The 25017-nt window shown below is 45.3% G+C and overlaps 1 protein-coding gene across 3 annotated transcripts in view; it reads right to left on the reverse strand.

Moving 5' to 3' along the window:
* Positions 1–13771: 13771 nt before the first annotated feature.
* Positions 13772–25017, reverse strand: part of LOC140395523 (ras-related C3 botulinum toxin substrate 3) — a 46895-nt gene continuing 35649 nt past the window's right edge. For 2 of the 3 annotated variants that reach the window (XM_072483419.1, XM_072483421.1), the window contains exon 6: positions 13772–15386. In XM_072483419.1, the coding sequence (XP_072339520.1) occupies positions 15232–15386 (155 nt within the window). In that variant the 3' untranslated portion in view covers positions 13772–15231. The remainder of the gene's footprint in view (positions 15387–25017) is intronic. The other variant, XM_072483420.1, reaches the window with a different exon arrangement.

Consider the following 25017-nt stretch of genomic DNA (forward strand, 5'->3'; position numbering starts at 1 on the left):
CTTACCTGGTCTTCCACCTTCAGGTGTGTCTCCTGGAGCATAACCACATCCGCCTTGAGCCCCTTCAGGTGCGTGAACACGCGGTCTTCGGCGCGGGAAAAAAGCCTGCGCTCTCCACTTACCAGGCCCCGCCACCAACCAAAACAGTGCCCAACCCGCTCCATCCACCCTCCCCAACCCAAAAGAGAAAAACACAGAGAAAAAGAAACCTGAAACAATGCCAGGCCCCCCCCACTCCCTCCTCCCCGAACAAAAAATAGGCATAACATACACTGCAGTCCCCAATCGCCCATCCCGACCCTCAGTCTGTGTCCAGCTTCTCAGCCTGAACAAAGGCCCACGCCTCCGCCGGAGACTCAAAATAATGGTGCCGGTCCTTGTAGGTAACCCACAGTCGCGCTGGCTGCAACATGCCAAATTTCACCCCCTTCCTGTGCAGCACCGCCTTCGCTCGATTGTACCCAGCCCTCCTCTTCGCCACCTCAGCACTCCAGTCCTGGTATATCCGAACCTCCGCGTTCTCCCACCTGCTGCTCCTCTCCTTCTTGGCCCACCTGAGCACACACTCCCGATCAATGAACCGATGGAACCGCACCAGCACTGCCCGCGGAGGCTCGTTAGCCTTGGGCCTCCTTGCCAACACTCTATGGGCCCCTTCCAGCTCCAGGGGCCCCTGGAAGGACCCCGCTCTCATCAGCGAGTTCAACATGGTGACCACATAGGCCCCCGCGTCCGGCCCCTCCAGCCCCTCCGGGAGGCCCAGAATCCGCAGATTCTTCCGCCTCGACTGATTTTCCAACTCCTCAAACCGCTCCTGCCATTTCTTGTGGAGCGCCTCCACCTTTACCGCCAGGCCTAAGATCTCGTCCTCATTGTCAGAGATCGTCGAGCCTCTCGGATCGCCACCCCTTGGGCTGTCTGTGTCTCCAGCAGCTTATCAATAGGAGCCTTCATCGGCTCTAGCAGGTCCGTTTTAATCTCTCTGAGGCAGCGCTGGATACCCTCCTGTTCCTCCTCCGCCCACTGCCGCCACGCTGCCTGGTCTCCGCCCACCAATATTTTGTCCTTCTGCCCTCCCTTCTTCAGGTCCACCACCACCTTTTTTGTCGCCTCGCTCCTAGTTAAAGCCATATACTAACGGGGAGCTGTTATTAACTCCTTCCCACACCGGGAAACGTCGAAAAAGTGCCCTTGGGGCCCTGAAAAGAGCCCAAAAGTTCGTTTTTGCAGGAGCCACCGAATGTGCGACTTAGCTCCGCATAGCCGCAACCGGAAGTCTCGAGAGGGAATCCTTTTGGCAGTGTTCGCTTCACCAATCTGCCCCAAAACTCCTGAAAAAGGTCTGAGAGTCCGTTCCAGACGGGATCTGCCGAATGCGCAACCTACTCCTCCATGGCCGCTACCGGAAGCCTCGTCCCCGCTTCTTCAATGGCCTTGGTAGATCTTTTCACAGTTGTTCCCTCTGCTGCTAGAATTCACCTTTAATAAAGGCCCTCAAGTCAGCTTGCAGCCTTTAAGCTTGCCCTTCCCCCACCTGCATGCTGGAAGAGGCTTTATCTATCCTGCAGTTACAGCCAAATCTTTTACTGTCTCTGCCAGGTCTGGTAACCAAGAGACATACCATTCCTGGGGGACACTGTCGGGGGAATGTTGCAGTCTTCTTCCCACACTGGGAAATTTCAAAACAATGCCGTGGGGGCCCTGAAAAGAGCCCAAAGGTCCATCCCAAGCAGGAGCTACCGAGCATGCGACCTCGCTCTGCATAGCCGCACCAGGAAGTTACAGCAGTATTATTAGGGTGCGAAGAATGTTGATTTTTTTTCAGATAGCGGTGCATTAGATTTATAGATGGTTCCAGGCTTGAAGAACTTCAATTACTGGAAGAGTTTGGAGAAGCTGGGGCTTTATCCTTGGAGAAGAGAAATAGAAGAGGAGATTTTATAGCAGTGTTCAAAATCATGTGGGTGCCTGGGCAGGGTAGAGAGAGAGAAACTGTTGTGGATCGAGAACTAGGGAACACACCAAAAAAAGCAATGGCCACACGAGGAAGTTACATGCAGTGCGTGGTTAGGATCTGGAATGCATTACCTAAAAGTGTTGTGCAGGCAGATTCAATTAATCCTTTTCAGAAGGGAATAGATAATTATCTGAAGAGGAAACAAAGTGTAAGTCTACGGGAGTGAGACAAGGTGTTACACTCGCTGAGAGCTGGTATGAACAGGAGGACTTCAGTGACCTCCTCCTATGGTGCAACCATTTATGATTCTGTAACATTCTGGGGAAAAAAATCAGTATTTGGGAACAGAAGGTCATTCAGCTGCTCAAGCCAGTCCCATCATTCAATTCAATCATGCACCTAGTTTCCATTTACCCAGTTTTCCTCGGCATAGTTTGATGTCCGACTTTTCCAAGCATCCAGTCCCTGTGGCAGAAAAAACTTGTTGCAACATCTTAATGTATTGCTTCTTTTTTTGATTTTGCATGATGCACAAATATTATGAACAAGTGGACTTAAGAAATGTTCTTAACTTATAAATTATGTCACTTGCTATTCATTAGAGCACTTTTGACATTATAAAACAAATATTAAATGGCCAAATCTTATTTCTATTTTCAGCTGACCTATGAAGATTATCAGATTGTAGGGGCAGTTACTTTAATCTATAACTCCATGTTTATGTGGGGCTATTACCCTAGAAAACATCCTGAGCTGCTTTGCAATGGTGGGGAAAGAAATGGAATGAAGGTTAAGCCTTCCTGGAGTGTTGGAGAATGACTACTTGAAGCTTGATTGGGAAAATATGCACTTTTAAGGAAGGTTTAAAAATGGGAGAGATGGTGAAATTGAGTGAGAGTTTGCGAGCAGTCAGCCAGACTGCTGTGGGTCTGGAGTCACATGTAGGCCAGATCAGGTAAGGATGGCAGATTTCCTTCCTTACAGGATATTAGTGAACAAGATGAGTGTTTTCAACAATGGATGGTAGTTTCATGGTCATTGCTAAGACTAGCTTTTCAATTCCAGATGCTTTTTAAAAAATTGACTTTTAGGAAGAATTAGCAGGCTCATCTCAAATTAAAGGTAAAAGAAAATGGTGGGTCGCGAATGTCGGCAGTCGTGGGTCCTGAAGGTTGGCTGGTTGGTAAAAACGGTCCCCAGAAAAAAAGTTTGGGAACACTGTTCTAGTGAAAGGTTAGTATGGAAAGTAGCTCAATGGTCTGAACTTCAGTCACTATTTTAAAGAGAAATTTGTATATTCAGTCAGTAATAGCAACCAAAGAATCTTGAAATATTAGCAAATAAAAGCAGTACTACCAGAATCTAAAGGTCACAAAAAATGACAGGGCGAATAGAGTAAAGCTGAGAAAGGGGAGTGAGAATGAGGAGATTCTAAGAGAAGCATGGATGTATTCTGAACCAATATCTTGTGTAACTACCAAGGAAATATGTAGTGCTAGATCTTCTGTGTAATGAAGCAGGAATGTAAAAGCGATGTGAAGGAGGTAATTTAAAATAAAAGGGAGAAAAAATCCAAGATAAAAGATATTGTTCCAGATTTTCAGTAGATTAATTCTTTATTTGAACTGGGAGAGGAGTTGAGGCAGTGCTGGAAAGTAGACTGTGTTAATCAAAAGAGAAGACTTAAATGGCTGCATTAATGCCCCCTCACAGGGTTACTGGTGTCACCAAAACATCCAGGCCACTCATTAAAGGCATGCTCATGTCTATTCCTCTTTGGATGAGTTGTACAGGATCTGGAAAGGCTACATCTATTGAGAATCTGACTAGAGCATACAATAGAACTCCTCACTCCCTTTCAGAGTTGGATGGTCCTATCAGTGGCCATGCTGGTTGAGACAGTGTGCTCCTTTGCTGCTGATGGCATGTCTGAGTTATAGAGTTTTTTTAGAGCATGGAAAGAAGCCCTTTGACCCCCCCCCTCCCCCTCCCCTCCTCCAATTTTCCAGCACTTTGCTGTAGCCTTGTATGCTATGGCATTTCAAGCGCTCATGTTGAGGGTTCTCGCCTCTAACATTCTTTAAGCTGTGAAAAAAAGTTTTTATCCTCACATTCCCTCTAAACTTCCTATCCCTTGCTTTAAATCTGTGCCTTCTGGTTGTTGACCCCTCCGGTAAGGGGAAAAGCTCCTTCCCATCCACCCTTTCTATGGTCCTCTTAATTTTACACCCCTCAATCAATTTCTCCCTCCCCCCCCCCCCTCTTCTCTGCTCCAAGAAAAGTAACCCAGCCTATCCCGTCTCTTGATAGCTGAAACGCTCCATCCCAGCCACCCATCGTGGTTAATCTCCTCTGTTTCCATCCTTTCTAGTGCATTGACTTCCTTCCTATAGTGTGGAGACCAGAACTGTACAGTACTCCAGCTGTGGCCTAACAGCTCCATCATAACCACCCTGCCCTGATATCCTTAGTGAGGATTATCTGTTGGGGGTGGAGGGGTGGAATAGTTTTTTTTGCGTGTGAAGTCCCAATAATTAATGCATCATGACAACCTTCAACAACTCTCTCGCTGCAGGGTTATTTGCATATTGTGGCATGATTATAACAATACAGCGCAGTACAGGCCCTTCGGCCCTCGATGTTGCGCCGACCTGTGAAACCACTCTAAAGCCCATCTACACTATTCCCTTATCGTCCATATGTCTATCCAATACTAGAACATAGAACATTTGCACTGGGCAAGTTGCACATAGGAGCTTGAAATGTAGCATGGGTACCAAGCATTGATCCCTGAAACTAGAGGAAATCCTCCTTTTGTGGGATTGGAATAGATCATATCATAGATCATATCATAGAATTTACAGTGCAGAAGGAGGCCATTCGGCCCATCGAGTCTGCACCGGCTCTTGGAAAGAGCACCCTACCCAAGGTCAACACCTCCACCCTATCCCCATAACCCAGTAACCTCACCCAACACTAAGGGCAATTTTGGACACTAAGGGCAATTTATCATGGCCAATCCACCTAACCTGCACATCTTTGGACTGTGGGAGGAAACCGGAGCACCCGGAGGAAACCCACGCACACACGGGGAGGATGTGCAGACTCCGCACAGACAGTGACCCAAGCCGGAATCGAACCTGGGACCCTGGAGCTGTGAAGCAATTGTGCTAACCACTATGCTACCGTGCTGCCCACCTGGATCTCCTCCACCTGGACTTTATAAAACCTCAAAAAGCTTCATGGATATAAATGCTGGAAACTAACAGACCAAATTCAACTGTGCTGAGAGGGATTAATCTTCAAGACATGTTGCTACCAAGACATTGGGACGTTACCATTTCAAAGACAAAACAGTGACCATCTGACAATCCAATTCAAGAAACAGGGAGACCATTTAGAGCTGATGGCCCCAGACATCAACCACTATATAAATAAACCTAGCAACTGAGACATTGCACCTGAATGGGGTCCGTATTTCAGTTGTGGAAACAACATGGTGATGAATGGGTGTGTCTAGACTAAGGCAGGAACTGGGCTGAAGGAAAATAAAAGGTGCTCAGCACTGACCATCCAAACAGGATGTCTACAAGAATATGCTTTGATATTTTTGATAACGCTATAATAAAAAGGGTGAGTTTCGCTGCAGTCATGAAGGAGGATCAGGAACAGTTGCCCTGATTCACAGACCTAGCTCTAACCAGAAGGACCAACTGTGTGGCGAGTTGGATCAGCCAGATCGAAAGGATACAGGGAGAATGTGCAAACTCTACACGGACAGTGACTCAGGGCTCACATTGAACCTGGGACCGTGAGGTAGCAGTGCTAACCACTGTGCCGCCTCAATTATATATGTTAATTCTATTTTGGCATCTGACCGAATATCTTGTGTGGCTCAGTGTCATACTGTGTTTTGTATAATAATAATCTTTATTAGTGTCACAAATAGGCTTACATCAACACTGCAATGAAGTTAGTGAAAAGCCCCTAGTCACCACACTTTGGCACCTGTTCGGGTACACAACGGGTGAATTTAGAATGCTCAATTCAGCTAACAGCACATCTTTCGGGAGGAAACAGGAGCACCTGGAGGAAACCCATGCAGACATGTGGAGAATGTGCAGACTCTGCACAGACAGTGATCTAAGACCGGGATTCGAACCCGGGTCCCTGGCACTGTGAAGCAACAGTGCTAACCACTGTGCTACCATGGCACCCGAGAATGTTCCCTAGAACACCTTGAGAGGTTCATAAACTGCTATATAAATATAGCTGTTACGTTTTACAAATATGATGGAACAGGGCTCGTGTTGGAGTCTTGGTGCATGTGTGGGACTACAGAAACTAGTCTGTTGGCATCTAATGCAGTACTTTAAATTCTTTTTAAAATCCATTGAAGCCACATTCACTACATTTTGATTACCAATTCTCAAAAGATCTGCACAGAAATTGAAGCTGACTAGTCCTCATTAGGTAGCTTATTCTTTGCCAACAGCTGTGAGTAATAAAGATGTGTAATGAGCTCCAATAATTTACCGACTGAAGTTGGAAACTGCCTTAGTTTCCTGGGATAGGAGTCGCCTCTTCCCACATTCTAGGCATTTACTGCACTTTTCTTATCCAAAGAAATATGGAAAATTATAGTCAGAGCAATTGTTATTTACTCCATCCGCTTGTATGTGATGTATTCAAGTCCGTGTATTTTAAGTTTGAGTAATTTATTTGACAAGTTGCTTTGCATAAACATCAGTTTGTGACTCATTCTTGTGGTATCACAATTCTACATCCAGTCTAAAAGTTGTCCTCTTTTCAATCATTACCAACTCCCTTCATCTCGACTGACCCTTACTGCTACTGTGTCGACAGTTTTTATTGCTCATGACTTTACTAATTATTTTGTTCCAGCATTCATTCTCTAGTCAGTCAGCGCCAAACACTGTTCAAAGTTTCCCTATTCAACGGTGGAATCCAAAGTTATGGCATGATTCACCCTTGGACTGTGTTGATTTATACACTCATTTAAAAACCTCCTACTGTGATCAACAAATCTTTTTGCCAATTCTTCCTTCCATTCAATCTCAGTACAGTCCCTTCTTGCTATCACGCTTTTTTTTGTCATGCTGGCCTCATTTCTTTTTCCTTTTACATGCTTAATTTGACCTTGTATTGTGCTTATTGACATCACTGTTTCCCAAATGTTGCTCCCCCATCTCTTAAGTCACTGATTTGTTTTGCTTCATTAGATAGAACCAGGTCAAGCACTGCTACCTTCATTGTTAAAATTGAGAACACATTGCCAAACAAAAAGTTCCAATTTCATCACAAACATCCTAAACTACCGTTGGCTAATTTAAATCTTCCACAGTGATAGGTCTATTGTTAATAATTGCTTCACTGGTTTATAAATTTCTCTCTCAATTCCCTTTCCACTGTTCAGTAGACAACCAGTTCCCAGTTAAGCAACTGATAGCAAACTCTCTCAACTACTGAATCCAGTATCTGTTGTACTTTCCTATGGAAACTGATATGCTCCAGTACTGTCTTTAATACTGCTATTTCCCCTTCTTTCCCTATCCCTTTTCATAGCTCTTTTGAAGTCAAATAACTATTTAGCTATCAATTTTGGCCTGATAGTCATCGAAAAGCATTAAAAAAAAAAATCATAGATCGCATCAGTCGACTGTTGAAGCCTCCAAAATTCCTGGCTGCACTTGTAAGCAGAGTATGAACTAATTTTGAAATGTGAAAATGATAATTTATATTAAATTCATTTGAGTTTATTGAATAAGTGAATTGTACAAAAGTAGCTTTTCACCACAAAGCAAGTCAATTTCACTGGGGGCGGGGGGGTGAAAAGAGACATGCTGTCGAAGATTTTTGTCTTGCCCTCATCAGAACAGATGTACAAGAACACCAACTCTCAAATGGGAACAACAATTTACATATTAAGGTGGTGCGTGTTGCCAAGGGGAATGCACCAGGGAACAGACTACCAATCAGCACCCTCATTTCATGAAGTTTTAATTGCTGTTCCCTTTGAGATTTGGTATTCTTGGGAATGTGTTCTGATGAGTGCAAGACAAATCGCTTAAACAGTATTTTTTCACCAGCGACAAATTCATTGCATTCAGTATCTAACACAGAGTGAATCAAATTAATGCTGGCCAATTTGCCTACAGTATCATTGTGAAGAACACAACACAAGAGATAGAAGCAGAGTAGGCCACTAGGCCTTTCAAGCCTGCCCCGCCATTCAATACGATCATAGCTGAACTATGCCGGCCTCAACTCCTTTTCTGGGCCATTTCCCCATAGCCCTCTATTCCTCTATCAAATATTTATCCACCTCCATCTTAAATACTTCTAATGGTTCAGCCTCCACCACCCTCCGGGGCAGAGAATTTCAGAAATTAAACACCCTCTGCGAGAAATAATTTTGACTCACCCCAGTTTTAAATGATCAGCCCTTAATCTTGTAGCAATGATCCCTTAGAACATACAGTGCAGGAGAACATTCGGCCCATCGAGGTCTGCACCGACCCACTTAAGCCCTCACTTCCACCCTATCCCCCCAACCCAATAGCCCCTCCTAACATTTTGGACACTAAGGGCAATTTAGCATGGCCAATCCACCTAACCTGCACGTCTTTGGATTGTGGGAGGAAACCGGAGCACTCGGAGGAAACCCATGCAGACACAGGAAGAACGTGCAAACTCCGCACAGACAGTGACCCAGCGGGGAATCAAACCTGTGACCCTGGCGCTGTGAAGCCACAGGGCTATCCATTTGTGCTACCTTGCTGCCCACAAGGCTTCTGCCTTGTTCAAGACTCTCCCACTAATGAAAATATCTCACCATCTATCCTGTCAAGCCCCATCAGGATCTTATGTTTGAATAAGGTCACTCTTCTGAAGGAATACAGACCCAGACTATTTAGTCTCGCTTGTTAGGACAACCCTCTCATCCCAGGAATTAGTCTGGTGAATCCCTTCTGGACTGCTTCCATCCTTTTTTTTTTTTTAGGTAAAGAGACCAAAACTGTATGCAGTATTCTCGGTGAGGCCTCACCAACACCCTGTACAATTGCAACAAAACCTCCCTATTTTTAAACTCCAACCCCTTTGCAATAAAGGCCAAAATGCCTTTTGCCTTCTTAACTACTTGTTGGACCTACTTGCTAGCTTTTTGTGATTCATGCACTAGAACACCGGGATCACTCTGTACTTCACTCACCTGCAGCCTCTCTCCATTCAGATAATCTGCCTTTGGATTTCTCCTAGCAAAGTGCATGCCCTCACACTTCTCTACATTAATCTCAATTTGCCATGTTTTCTCAATCTATCTAGATCTCAATGCACAATAATATTGTTATCCACCCTGCTGTTTGCCCTGGCAATTGAGCCGCTGGCCATGGCGTTGAGGGAGTCCAGAAACTGGAGGGGCTGGTCGCGGGGGGTGGGGGGAGAGCATCGGGTTTCACTGTATGCAGATGACCTGCTCCTGTACATTGCGGATCCGGTGGAGGGGATGGGGGAGGTCATGCAGATCCTTAGAGATTTTGGGGTATAAGCTGAATGTTGGGAAAAGCGAGCTGTTTGTGATGCATGCGAGGGGCCAGGAAAAGAGACTGGGAGAGCTACCGCTTAAGATGGTGGAGAGGAGCTTTCGCTACTTGGCCATTCAAGTAGCTAGGAGTTGGGATGCCCTGCACAAGCTCAATTTAGTGCAGCTGGTGGATCAGATGGAGGAGGACTTTAAGAGGTGGGGCATGCTGCCGCTTTCCCTGGCAGGCAGGGTGCAGTCCGTGAAGGTGACGGTCCTCCCCAGGTTCTTGTTCGTCTTCCAGTGCCTTCCCATCCTCATCCCAAAGTCCTTTTTCAAGCGGGTAAACAGGATTATTACGGGATTTGTGTGGGCAAACAAGACCCCTCGTGTTAAGAGACTGTTCTTAGAGCACAATCGGGGTGGGAGCTGGCACTGCCGAACTTTTGCAGCTATTATTGGGCAGCGATATCCATGATTTGGAAGTGGGTAGTAGAGGAAGGGGCGGCATGGAAGCGGTTGGAGGTGGCATCTTGCAGGATACTAGCCTGCCGACACGCTACGCCACAAGCCCGGTGGTGGTGACGACGTTGAGGATCTGGAGTCAGTGGAAATGGCACAGGGGGAGGCAAGGGCTTCAGTCTGGACCCCGCTGGAAGAGCTGAAGGGCAAGTGGAAAGAGGAGCTGGGTGAGGAGCTAGATGACGGACAGTTTTCAATCCATGCCAGGACACGTCCTCCAATTCCATGGGCTTTTTATGCACCAGCCTCTTAAAAGTGGCACCTTGTCAAATTCCTTTTGGAAATCTAAATACACTACATCTACTCCTGCTTACTTCCTCTAAGAATTCGAGCAAATTTGTCAAACATGATTTACTTTTCATAAAGCCATGTTGATTAGGTTTGATTATATTCAGCTCTCCTACACGATTAGCTATTTCCTTTTTGATTATTGACTCTAACCTCATGCCAATAGATGTTAAACTAACTGGCCTATAGTTCTCTGCCTTCTGCCTTTCTCCCTTTTTGAACAAGAGTCACAGTGGCTGTTTTCCAATCTTCTGGAATTTATCGAGTTGCAAAAAGTTTCAACCAATGGGTCCACTATTTCTGCTGCCACTTCCATTAAAATCGTGGCATGCAGTTCATCAGGTCCTGGTGGTTAGTCCACATTTAGCCCCTCGAGTTTCTCTCATATTCCATATCCCTGGTGATCGGAATTTCAGTAGATAAAATGTATTTAGCATATCCGCCATTTGTTTGCTGTTATTGATTCACCAGCCTCATTCAGTAGAGGTCCCACATTTACCTTGGCTGCCTGCTTATTTATATATCCATAGAAACTTACTGTTTGATTTTATACTGTATGCAAGTTTTCTCAAATTCGTTTTCTCCTGCTGGATCCTAAAAACTTCCCAGTCCTCGGCTATCCCGTGGCACTTTTGTAGGGTGGCACGGTAGTACAGTGGTCAGCACTGTTGCTTCAGTGTCAGGGTCCCGGGTTCAATCCCCGGCTTGAGTCACTTTCTGTGCGGAGTCTGCACATTCTCCCAGTGTCTGCATAGGTTTCCTCCGGGTGCTCTGGTTTCCTCCCACAAGTCCCGAAAGACATTCTTGTTAGGTAATTTGGATATTCTGAATTCTCCCTCAGTGCACCCAAACAGGCACCGGAATGTGGCGATTAGGGGATTTTCACAGGAATGTCATTGCAGTGGTTTTTTTTAATAAATTGAATAGAAAAATGTCTTTATTTATTAAGAAAACTTCAATAGGAGAAATTTTTAGTATAAAAGTGTACACATTCATAACATAGAAATTTAATACAGGTTACTGAAAATTTCAGTTTGGTGAAAAAGTTATTGAAACTCTGCTGGACAGCATTTTCCAGGGCAACATTTTGTACAATTAAATACCAAAACGATTGCCTTAGCCCATTTGGCATGGATGTTGCTGCTACTTAATTATTTGCAGCCAATGATATTCTTTGCAGTGTTAATGTAAGCCTACTTATGACACTAATAAAAAGGTCATTATAATCCTGCTTTTCAATTTTACGTTATCCTTAACCTCCTTTGTTAACCATGGATTTTTGCCTCTTTCTTGTGGAATCCCTCTTTTTGATTAGGATAAAACTCCCACTGAGCATTATGGACCAGCCACTGCTCATCTACTACCCGGTTTGTTTACTGTTCACCTTGGACATATTCATTATAATTGTCCTTATTTAAGTTGTAAACACTGATTATGGACCAATGGTGTTCACCCTCAACTGCATCGGGAATTCTATCATATTGTGGTGACTATCCCCGAGGGATTCTTAACCACAAGATCCCTTTTTAATCATCCTTCATTACACAAAACCAAATCTAAAATAGCCAGTTCCCGAGTAGGTTCCACCTGATGCACTCCACAAATTCTTCTTCTATGCTACCCTTGGCAATCAATATGCAGATTAAAATCTCCCATAATTGCAGTTCCCTTCTAAACATGCCTTTGATATTTCCCCGTTTATGCTCTGACCTAGAGGTCACATTTTGGGATCTATAGACTACTCCCACCCTCGTCTTCCTTCCCCTGCTGTTCATGATTTCAACCCAAATCGATTCCACCACTTTTTCCACAATGACTCAGCGCTGCCTTGAAACCTTCCTCAATTAACAACGTTATTTTCACATATTATCGATTCACAACTTCAGCCTCATCCACCTAACCGTTATAGTAACAAACATTCCTACAGGGAACTTGATGGTTGCATGGTTTTAGATTTGAAAATTACCAGACTCCTGTTGGCCATGCAGGCTTGTACATCCTAAATCTTATCTCACGTCCTGTCATTTTGAACCTTTCCACTCCAGTTTGGTCCGGTGTCTGATCCTGGTTGTGATGGCACATTTATTCTTCCGGTTCGGATGGCTCATTTAGTCTTGGGCGGATTTAGACTTCCTCCTATTCTTGTACCAGTTTTTAACGCCAAATTCCCTCATTGCAGTTCTCCAATGTTAACTTTTAGTTTGAAACCAGCTTTGTACTTCATTGTTTTGGTGGAGGACCCATTTCTGCTAGTCACTCAGCATGCCATGCATGGTCTCCAAAGAATGATTTTTAGCACAGAGGAAAAATGGGGTCATCATATATATGGGTCAATTAATTTTATGCAGTCAAAGGTATATATCTAATGCATTTGATTTCCAAGTTGTTTTGTCTTTTTCTCTTTATTCCGTATATATGTAAAGCCTACTTTCCAGTCCACGTTTCTTCCCATCTGTCACCCCTCTTGTGCAGGAAATGGGCCATTGGCAAGGTAATCTTTCATGGTCACCATTAGAGACTAGCATTATATTCCAGATGTATTTCATTAACTGAATTTAAATTCTCAGTTACTTTTGATGGGATTTAAACTCACATCATGAGAACATTAGTCCAGGCCCCTCAATTACGAGCAGAATAACAATCACTATGCTACTGTACCTGTAATGCAAGGTAATTTTACAGAAGCCTACATTAATTCTACTTCAATTCAAATACATCAGGGCAATTTTCTCTTCCCTCAAAACATCTTGTCAAAGGGATTTGATCCAAAGTTTCATCGAAGTCCAATTCCCTCCGCTCCCACAACCACCCCATCAGCTTTTGTTCTATTTATTGGACGTGGGTGACCCTGGCAAGGCCACATTTATATCCCATTACTACTTGTCCCAAGAGATTATTGGCCTTGAACCACTTCTTTTTGGTGACAGTGCAACCATACGTTAGGTGGAAAATTCTACAATGAAGGAACGGTGATATATTTCTGTGAGAATTGCAGGGGATTTAGATGGGAGGTGTCTCTACAGCTTGTCCCTTTTAGTGTTAGGGATCAGGGAACTGGAGACGTATTTGAGCAATAAAATGGGCAAGTTGCTGCAGTGCATCCCGTGGCTACGACACCATACAGCCAGTTAGATTGGACAAAACAGCACACATTTCAATTTAGGCTGTTCTGCAGATTCACCTCTGTCATGATTTACTTAGCAGTTCCAAGTAGTATTGTAACAACACAACTGTAAAGTTCACGATCAGCAGCACTTTACATAGATTTATCAATCATGTCACCCAATGGAAAGAATACTGAAAGCATATTCTAGAAGGTTATACGAAAAGCATATTCTAGAAGGTTATACGGAAAGCATATTCTAGAAGGTTTTCATGGGAGAAACTCTCGATGGCATGTCAAAACACAAGCAAGAGACTATTATACACGTTTTATAAGAAAGAAAGCAATAACATTAAGGTAATGAGGATACTACAATATTTAATGAACTTCATTTCGTAAAACATAATTTGGTTCAAGAAGTTGCACCTCGAGAATGTGCCAAGTTAGAAATCCTCTCAAAAACTTGTACGAATGCATTTTTAAGAATTCACAAACAACAGAACAAAACTAAACAGTGAAATTACCAGAGGAGTCAGCTCTCTCCCAGGATTTAAGGCTAGGATGTTGATTAGAATAAAATATTGAAACTCAAATCATGCAGGCCAGTGCTATAAATGAAGATGCCAAATTGTCAAATTTGCTTTTTTGTTAGTATCAGCTGGAACGAGCAAATGCTGCATCACTAGTTGGACATGGCACCTGGCAATTTCTACAATTTACTTGTAATATTTAGAATGAAGGAGAAACCCTGATCAATTATTCATCAAAACACAAGTCTGCTAGTGTTGTAATAAAGTTAATGAACACAACAGTTAAACACTGACTTTACATAACCAGCAGAAAGCCTTTTTACACAAGTCTTCCACATACACAAGCCTCCCACTCCCACCCCCACCCCCATTTTAAATTTGCACTTTTGCCCATGCTGCACTCAGTGATCCCGTATTAACTAGCTGCTTACAGAAAAGGTCAAAAAATATCTCTACAATAATAACACTGCAGTACCCCTCATTTTGATTTTCCGCAATGAGACATGGTTACAAAATGGTGAAAAATCAAGTCCATGCAAAAGTGTGCATTCTAGACAACAATCTTAATGTACTTCCATGTTCTGTACTTGTTAGAGGGAAAAATAATTTGTTCAATGTTTATGCATATTCAAAATAGCCCATTTAAGAAAAATGAAAATAGATGCATGTCTTGACTTCAATAATTGTCAATATGGACTGATGAGTACTAAAATCTACTGCTGGTCTGGACGAACAAATGATGCTAGCCAGCAACAGGAGTGGACTTAAAAAAGGCAATGAAATAGAATAGGGCATGAACAGCTATTGTTCAGTCCTTTGAGTTCACTTGTCATTCAGTGAAGTAGTAACTAAAGAGGAACAACAGAGGCAGCAAATAGCAGAACCTGGCTTGCTCAAATAGTGAGTCAGTTATATAACAAATTTAAAAAATTAAGTTCACAAAGAAGAAAACACCCATTAATACTGTTTCCACAATGGAAGTGTCATTTTGGACATCACTGGACTCGAGCTGGATAGAAGCTACCAAAAGAGGGGATACTGCAGCTTTTAAAAAATGGAGTCCACTCATGAAGACAGCCACATTGCCTCACACAAAATCCAACACAGCGCTAACAGAATAATTACTGACTTCAGGACTCAACTCTCAAGGCTAACTGTTCCAACTCAAGAGAGAGACGACACGAAGAACACTCTCTTCTGCGGTCCAATTCCACACAGGGTCATGATTTGGATAAAATACCAGCAGATTGTGTTGTTATGAAGGTATGGTCCCTTGCACGGTCTCTTCCTAGAAAACAGTGCACTTCTTCCGACGCTTTTTCACGGGTGGTGGGCACAGCACGGCTCGAATTGCTTCATCAAATACAGTTTTCAAACCTCTCTGAGTAAGAGCAGAGCACTCCAGGTACTTCACAGCACCTGTTTTTTGGGGGAAAAAAAGCGCTGAAAACACAAATCATAAATTCACAAGCTCACCACATCACTGCTTCAATGATGAGAATATTTGGCTTTTTTTTAAGCTGTCACTCATTAATCTACACAATTGCAGCCTACTACAGTTGTTTCACATGTACTAACAGAATATCATTGCATAGGATTTTGAAGTCGTTTCCTATTTGCCACGACTCACCAGTTAGGTCACTAGAACCTTGACAAAGGTCACTAGAACCTAGACAAACATCACTGCCTCCATGGTCTGGGTATGCACGTCAGTGCAGCAAAGATTCTGGAGTAAGCAGTTCACCCTCTATAAACTGAGGCTAGCAAACTTACTCCTGATTTTGTTTTGTTCAATCAATTTATATAGCCTTGAAGATTTGTGTAGCTCGGATATCTGAAGCCATTAAAATAGCCTGCCGATACTCAAAACAAAGATGAAGGTGAAGTATTGGAAGACTGGCTGGAGAATATGTTTCGTAACAGTCCACAGGAGAGAAACCAGAAAAGAAAATAGATGTCTGCTGAACTATGACAATTTAAGTCTTTATGGGGCAATGTCAAACTAAGGCGGCACAGTGGTTAGCACTGACCCAGGTCGTGTGGAGTTTGCACGTTCTTTCCGCGTCTGCATGGGTTTCCTCCGGGTGTTCCGGTTTCCTCCCACAGTCCTAACATGTGCTGGTTAGGTGGATTGGCCACAATATATTGTCCCTTAGTGTCTAAAGATTAGATAGGATTAGTGATAGGGCAGGGGAGTGGGCCTGGATAGGGTGTTCTTTCAGAGAGTTGGTGCAGACTCTGGGCTGAATAGCTTCCTTCTGCACTGGAATTCCATGAAAGTTTCTATGATTTAAAACTTTATTCAAACTCTTACATAGACTGATGCTAAGAGTGTGTAAAAGGTTCTGCAAATAATTAATTATGGTACTATTTGAGCTTCATTTTAAATGGGTGTGGGGTGGGGGTTAATAACCTATGTAAACAAGGAAACACAAAGTAGTTCAACAAAGGCAAACTTTCCCAGGGGGATTGGAAGTGGAGTATTTCACTTTCTCACAAGCCAACAATAAAAGTCAACAGTGCCCTCAGCACAGAATGGAGGATGAACTGTAATTCTCCCAGCTGCTAAAACAAAGGCCCCTTTCAGTTTCTGCAGTGCCCTCCTCCAGCATCATGCAGAGCCTTTATTTTTACAACAGAAACCCGATACAAATAATTATAGGCATTCATGGATTATGAAAGTACTCTAGAGCTCTATTTCCCCACCCACATTACGGTTATGCTAATTGAATTTATTACAAAAGATTATTTGCTTTATAGGTAAGTAGATTAACTTTAGAACATATTTTATTTTGACTCGAGTCTTAAACTGTACATTCTTTCTGTAACATTGAAATAATACAACACAACAATTTGTCTGAACCTCTACTGTCTATATCCTGTCCCGCTTGCCAATCCTTGGTAACCTGCTTTCCTTTGTGGCAGGTTCTGGGATCAGATCGAAGTTACATAGCTCTGCAGTAATTCAGGGAAGTGATGAACATTAACCAGAGAGACTGGATAAACCGGTTGATGATGTGAGATGCCGGCATTGGACTGGGGTGAGCACAGTAAGAAGTCTTACAACACCAGGTTACCCCTCTGGATCTGTAAAGACTTAATTACCTGCAAAGACTCGCATTCAAAGTATTGTATTGCATCGTTGACTTTGTCTATATACATGTTTCTGGAACCCACCTCTTCATTCACCTAAGGAGCAGTGCTCCGAAAGCTAGTGATTCAAAATAAACCTGTTGGACTTTAACCTGGTGTTGTAAGACATCTTACTAAACCTGTTGAGGAAAACCAGTCACTGGACACTGGGATCACCTTACCTGACGTCAGGTAACCTTACAAGATTTGTCCCAAAGTGTAGGACAGCTCTGGCTGGAAGAAGCTCATCAGTGGAGCACATCCCTGCAGGAACAGAATGACTCCATATTGGGCAAACAGAAACCCTACTCAGCGATTTCTCAGTAATCTTGTTTGGGAACTCAAATATGGTGGTGGATTTCTGCATTTGACATCTGATGACCACCACCACCACCCCTCCATAATAAAAATAAAGCCAATTATTTCTTAAAGCTGATTGATGTTGTTCTTTGAAAAGAAATTTGAGGTTTAGCATTGAGCCCATCCTGCTCTTGCTGTGAAACCCTGGGGAACCAGACGGGTTCCCAGTAAATATTTGGGGTGGACCTGGGCCACTGCTGGTGAGGGAGTATGATGAAGCAAGGGAGGAGGGAACTCCCCCTTAAATTGTCGCAGGCTTCCATCTCTCTGATTTTAAAGAAGGATAAAGATCCGGCGCAGTGTTGGTCGTACCACCCGAAATCACTATTGAACGTGGATGCCAAATTATTGGCAACGGTGTTGGCATTGCTAATTGAGGACTGTGTCCTGGGGGTGATTGGCGAAGATCAAACAGGTTTTGTGAAGACAGTTGGCGGCGAAGATTACTCAATATAATTATGATGCCGTCAGAGAGCAGGAGGAAGGTGGAGGTAGTGAGGGACATGGGGAAGGCATTTCTAAAAAGAAAATCTTTTTATTGCTATTTTCAAAATTATAGAAATTGCCATTAGTTTTCATTTAATGTACAGTACAAAAAGACTTTTTCTTACGTTTTTCTATTTACAGTCTGTCACCATCTGATTTGGCGTACAATCCTCCCTACCACCCCCAGACCCAACCCCCCCCCCCCACCCCCGATCGATCTGAGGGTACGTTCCCTTCTCCTCATTTCTCCCCCCCCACCCCCCCTTTCTTCTCTCTCCCCGTTGACTTCGGCCATGTCCATCTTGATGGGGGTGGGGGGGGGGGGGGGGTGTCTCCCGCCCCCGCCATTATTTCTTTTGTTCCTCTCAGTTCTCTCGCTTCTTCACCTCTCTTCCACCCCCCCCCCCAGTTGTGCATCCCTGACGTTCCTCCCAGTCGTTCTCTTTTTAAACTTTCCAGTTTCCCTCTCTACTGACTGTTGCTAGCCTTTTTATTTTTTTTTATTCTCCTCCTTTTTCACATTTTCTCCCACATTTACATCCATCAACAATAAACAATAATCAGCAAGATATGTCAGTCCCCATAATAACAACAACGATCCCATCTACCCACCAACCCCCAAACCTCAACCCGCATGTTTACATAAACAAATGGCAAAAATAAATCAGGGATTACCCGTAGTCACCCTTAATCTTACACAGCTCTCCCCCACCCCCCACACCGCAGGTCTCCAGCTCCTCCTGTCCACTGCCTCTTGTAAAACTCCTCCTCCCAACCTCGGTTCCTTTCCCCCCAACTTTCCACCCCGGCTAGACCACTCGGACCCTGTTCTGCCAGGCTCCGATGGCCGCAGCCCCTCCCTCCACCTCACTCCCGTTCACTGGCCGGCTTAAACCGGCCAGCGTGGAGGCTCCCGCCCGGGTCCCTTTCCCACTTGCCCGGCCCTAGGAAAGCCCAAAGATCCCCTTTTAGCACACAAACCCAGCATATCCACCTACACCCCAAAGAACTCTCATTTCGAGTGAAAGTCCCGTCCCTTCCCTTGTCCAAATATATACCACATTGGCTCCTTTAATCTCTACACCCATGCGCAGTGATACAAAAAAGAAGAAAATACAGTCATGAGGTTACATCGGCACATGGCCATTCCTCAATTTGTGAGTTCTGCCACAGTCCTTCTGCTTTCGCAAACTCCTCCGCTGCTTCCGCCGTTCCGAAATAAAAGTCCCTGAGCTTGTAAGTCACCCTCAGCTTCGCTGGGTATACAATGCCGCACCGAACCTTGCTAATGTACAGTGCCCTCTTCACCCGGTTGAAGATAGCCCGCCTCCTTGCCAGCTCCACCGTAAAGTCCTGGTATACGCGTATACCAGCTCCAGCCCACTGCACCACCCGCTTCTGCTTAGCCCAGCTCAGGTCCTTCTCCTTCACCCTGTACCTACGGAAGCACAGAGTCACTGCCCTTGGCGGCTCACTCGCCTTTGGTATAGGCCTCCACGACCGATGAGCCCGATCCAGTTCATATTGGGAGGGATCCTCCCCCTCCCCCAATAATTTTGCCAGCATCGCGGCAAAGTACAGTCGGCTTCGGTCCTTCAACTCCTTCGGGCAGCCCCACAATCCTCAACTTCTGTCGCCTGGATCGGTTTTCCAGGTCTTCCATTTTTCCTCGCAGATCCTTGTTAGTATCCATCACCTTCCGCATCTCTTTCCCCATCGAGGCAAGTTGATCACCGTGCTGCAATAACGTCTCCCCCACTTCCTTCAGCGCCTCCCCTTGCTCTCACATCTCCGCCACTGCGCTCGCCACCTCAGTCCTCACCGGGGAAACCGCCTCCTCCACCAGCACACTCAAAACCTCCCTCATCTCCTTCCTCACCCTCTCCATGCATTTCACAATCTGCGCCAACTGCTTTTCAAATTCCGCAGCCATCACCTTGGTTATTTCTTCAGCCGTAAGCAGTGCGGCCTTCCCTGGTGCTCCAGCCTCCATTTTGCCTGGTGACCTTTCCACTCCCCGATGGACCTCCAGCTGTTTTTTTTCCAGCCGTTTTCTTGCTCACCCTCGACATTTTTCTTTGTTCCTTTTTTCCTCCTGTGTTTCCACTGTGCCTCCTCCGTGCCTTCTCCCTTCTTCTGCCGCCTCCGCGGACCCTGGGACCGGGCTTAAAGCCCCAAAAATGCCGTTGCCAACCGGGAGCCCTCCATTGTGCAGCCGCCTCCCGACCGCTGTCACCGGAAGTCTTGACTGTTGTTAGCCTTGAACATGCTTTCGAACAGGCCGACAAATTACCCCATGCAGTAAGAAAGCCTTCCTCCAACCCTCGGATGGCGTTTCTGATCTCCAGGTGGAGAAATTTAGATTGGTCTGCGAGCCAGTCTGCAGCTGTGGGTGGTGCTGATTGCCAGCCGAGCAGGATTCTCCGGCGATTAGGGAAGTGAAAGCCCTCTTCCCCATGTAAAGCCCTGGCTGCTCTGATACCCCAAAGACTGCCACATTTGGGCATGGCTTCACCCTCACAACCTTGGACATTGCCTCGGAGAAGGCCGACCAGAACCCAAGTTTGGGACAAGCCCAGAATATGTGGGTGTGGTTGGCTGGGCCCCTCTGGCACCATTCACATTTGTCCTCCATCTCCGGGAAGAACCTGCTCATTCGGGGTTCTGGTCAGGTGCGCTCTGTGCACCACTTTGAGCTGCATTAGGCTGAGCCTAGCGCTGGAGGAGGTGGAGTTGGCCCTGCTCAGTGCTCACTCCAGAGACCCCAACATCTGTCCCCAGTTCGCCTCCCCATTTCCATCTGGTCTTTACAGAGGTGTTCCAGTAGCTGTCGGTATATTTTCCCCCTTCTTTACTGTCTGTTTTCATCGGGTCCTCCAATAGTGTGGTCTCCGGGGCCCAGGGGTATCGGGAAGGCATTTTATTGGGTGGAGTGGCAGTATTTGTTGGAAGGTCCTGGTGAAGTTGGGTCCGGCTGTTATATAAGGTGTCGGTCGCGAGCGTGCGGACGAACCAGGTGGGTTTGGGGTACTTTGGGCTGCATCGTGGTATGAGGTAGGGGTGCCCGTTCTCCTCATTGCATTTTGCCTTGGTGATAGAGCCGCTGGCAATGGCCCTTAGGGTGTCGAGAGACTGGAGAGGGATTGAAGGGGGAACACATCGAGCACAGGGTCTCATTGTATGCAGACGATCTGATACTATATATTTCAGATCCATTGGGCATCGGAGGCATCATGGAGATCCTGGGGGACTTGGCCGGTTTTAAAATACAAATTGAACGTAGGAAAAAGCGAGGTGTTCCCGATTGAGGGCAGGAGAGGAGATTAGGGAGTTGCTGTTTTAAGGTGGTGAGGGCAAATTTCAGGTATTTGGGGATCCAGGTGGTGCGGAGTTGGGTGAAGTTGCATAAATTGAACTTGGTTCGGCTGGTGGAGCAGATGAAGGTGGACTTTAGGAGGTGGGATGTATTGCCGGCTGCTGTCGCTGGCAGGGTGGGTGCAAACAGTGAAAATGACAGTGCTGCCTAGGTTTCTGTTTGTATTTCAGAACCTCCCATTCTTTGTCCCCAAGTCATTTTTTAGTAAGGTCAGTGGGTTGATTTCTGGGTTTGTGGGGACGGGGAAGACCCCAAGGGAGCGGCAGGATTTCAGGGGGGGTGGGGGGTGTAGCGCTGCTGAATATGAACTATTATTAGGCAACGAACATGGCTATGGTAAGGAAATAGGCCATGCGGGGGGGGGTGTGGGGGCGGATTGAGGTGGCAATGTGCAGGGCTACGTGTTTGAGGGCTTTGTTGTTGGCGCCTTTACCGTTTTCGCTGGCCAGGTATTCCGTGTGCCGGTTTTGAGGGCGTGGGGGCAGTGAAGGCAGCATCTGGGGCTGGAAGATGCCTCGGTGTGGGTGCCGATCTATAATAATCATAGGTTTGCGCCATCGGGGCTGGATGCGAGGTTTAATGGGTGACAGCAGGCAGGGACTGAGCGCTTTGGTGACTTGTTCATAGGGGGCAGATACGCGGGGCTGGAGGACCTGAGGGAAGTGTATGAATTGCCATGGGAGAATGGCAGGTTCGCGACTTTGTAAGGAGAAAGGTGCCGTCCTTTCCTGGGCTGCCGTCTCTGGGGTTGCAGGATAAGGTACTGTCGAAGGACGAAATAGGGGAGGGGACGGTGTCGGATGTTAAGCAGTTAATGTAGTGGGAGGAGCCCTGGGGGGGGAAATGAAGGCGGAGCTGGTGCCGAGATGTGGGTGGAGGTCTTGTGGAGGGTGAACGCATCCTCGTTATGTGAGAGGTTAAGCCTCATCCAATTTAAGGTGGTGCTTAGGGCTTGTATGATGGTGGCGAGGATGAGTAAGTTCTTTGCGGGGGTAGAGGACAGGTGCGGTCAGGCCCACGAATCACGGCCACATATTCTGGGCGTGTCCAAGACTGAGGGGGTTCTTGGATGTGACGTCCGAGGTGCAGGGTGTGGAAGTGATTCAGAGTCCAGTGATGGCGATATTTGGGGTGTTGGAAGACCCGGGAAGTCCAGGGAGTGAGACAGGCTGACATTTTGGCCTTTGCCTCCCTGGTGCCCGGAGATAGACTTTGATTGGTTACCAGGAGTCAAGCCGTCAAAAGTAGGTGCATGGGTGAACGACCTGGCAGAATTCCAGAGGCTGGAGAAGGTCAAATTTGCTTTGAGGGCGGTCAGCAGATGGGTTCACCTGGAGGTGGAAGCCGTTTTTTTATTTCTACAGAGGTTTGAGGGGTCAGCTACGGGGGGGGGGGGGGGGGTTGTTAATTGTATTGTTTGGTTGTTCTTCTGATTCTGTTTGTATATATGAAAATGACTCGAATATAAATATTTTCAAAAAGGTAAAAACAGCAGATCCTGGAGAGTCTTAGCAGGTCTGACATTATCTGAGGAGGGAGAAACAGAGTTAACGTTTCAAGTCCAATATGACTTGATTCAACGCTGAAGATTAAATTGACTTGGTGACTGAGGAAATGTGGGTAAATAATACTAGCTCACCATTTGCTCACATAAAGGGCAAGTGAAGTATTAACTGGCTTGGGCCAAATACCCGTTTTGTTGTTCTAACTTGTCTAAACCACTTAGTGAAATCTTTACACAAAAGGTTGCTTCACAGTGGCTCCCACCGCAGCTGTACAGAGACCCACTTTCCGGTTTTGATTACAGGCCTTGTTTAGTGGGAGCAATGAATTTTATATCCGATTGGTTAAGCTGGAGGATAGTTGAGCAACAAAAGAGCTGCAGGCTTGCATCTAAATACATTACACAAAAACAAAACCATGCACCACCCGAGAAAATAGCAAATTACATAACAGCTCAGTGGAATGTCCCTCATTTGCATTATGTACACAGAGCACTTCTCTAGTAAAGGATTCTCATAAGCCTTGCTTCGACAATAAAATGAAAAGTTTTTCATAGAATTTACAGTGCAGGAGGCCATTCGTCCCATCTAGTCGGCACCTTGGACAGGGCACCCTAATTAAGCCCACACCTCCACCCTATTCCCATAACCCAGTAACCCCACCTAACCTTTTTTGTACACCAAGCGCAATTTAGCATTGTCAATCCACCTAACCTGCACATCTTTTTGGACTGTGGGAGGAAACTGGAGCACCCGGAGGAAACCCATGCAGACACAGGGAGAACATGCAGACTCCGCACAGACAGTGACCCAAGCTGGGAATCGAACCTGGGACCCTGGAGCTGTGAAGCAACTGTGCTACCGTGCCACCTTTATCAATTGTTCTCAATGAGCCCAGGTGAAAGAAAATAAATTTTGGAAATAAAATTGATGAGAGGCAATAGCGAGAATTCTGATGTTAATAATGAAGTCTTGGCAATGGCTAATAAAGCTGACTTTACAATTCCCATGAATTTTAAATATCAGGGATGCATCTCTCTGAAGTAGATTGACTTCTTAATGGCTTAATACATTGTTGGGCAAAGTAGAAGGAACTGGAATCTGAAACAAAAACAGAAAATATTGGACAATCTCAGCAGGTCCCACAGCATACGGTGGAGAGAGATGGGAGATAACGCTTAGCCTGGCTGACTCCTTGTCAAAGCTAGAGAGAATTGGAAAAAGGGCCAGATTTATACAGTTGTGGGGGTTGGTGGGGGGGGGGGGGGGAATGCGTGAGGAAGTGGGGCTGGATAAAGGGCCAGCAATAGGTGGAGATTGACAGAGATATTGTGGTCAGAAAGACAAGGGAATGTAAATGGGGGTGATTAAGGCGAAAAAGGGTGTTGATCGTGGCACATAAATAGAAATTAAATGTGTTAATGGCAGAGCAAAGGTAAGTTAAGGGCGGGGGGGGGGGGGGGGGAGGAGGACGGGAGGACAGTGCTGAAAGAAAAACAAAAAGGAACTTAAATGATAGTATAAGATACTGTGGAGGTTATAGGGTTTTATGCAAATACTGGGCATCCAGTGTCTGCAAAGGCAAGTCTCATCTCCAACATCCCTCGCCTGCATCAGTACCGTTTTTAAAAAAGTCACCACTTCCGCAAATTTTTTTTTTTTTTTTAAATATAGCAATGCCATGCTTAAATATTCAAGCAGCATATTGTGGTACAAATTCAAAGATAACAAGAATGCTGGATATGTGAAGTAAAAATGTGAAAATGCTGAAGCTGCACTGTAAGCCAATGAACGTCTGAAAGAGAAAGTTGGAGTGAGATTTATGTTAAGAAATGACTCATCAGCCACTTACACCTGAAACATTAAGTACATCCAAGGCTACCTTTCTTGTTCAGCTCTGATAGAAACGCTCAGTACATCAATCATATCCTACTTTTATTTTCGATTCTAGTTCATTGGATCTCATTTCACATAGACATCCCCCAACAACCATCAAACTGAATTGCTGAAAAGTTCACAGCAGAGATTTACTGTCCCTGAATTGATGCCGCTGTTTTCACATATCTCACAGGGGCATCGGAAAAGCTTTTTGACAGGATGGTGCCATAAGAACACACTTAATGTTTCTTCACTAATACAGGATCATCTTTGGAGAAGGTTGGAAAAAGCAGTGGAGACTTTCGCCCTTATAATTTTACTGATTTTGGTCTTCCTTCCA

Source organism: Scyliorhinus torazame, chromosome 18, assembly GCF_047496885.1.
Source record: "Scyliorhinus torazame isolate Kashiwa2021f chromosome 18, sScyTor2.1, whole genome shotgun sequence".
NCBI classification, from domain to species: Eukaryota; Metazoa; Chordata; class Chondrichthyes; order Carcharhiniformes; family Scyliorhinidae; genus Scyliorhinus; species Scyliorhinus torazame.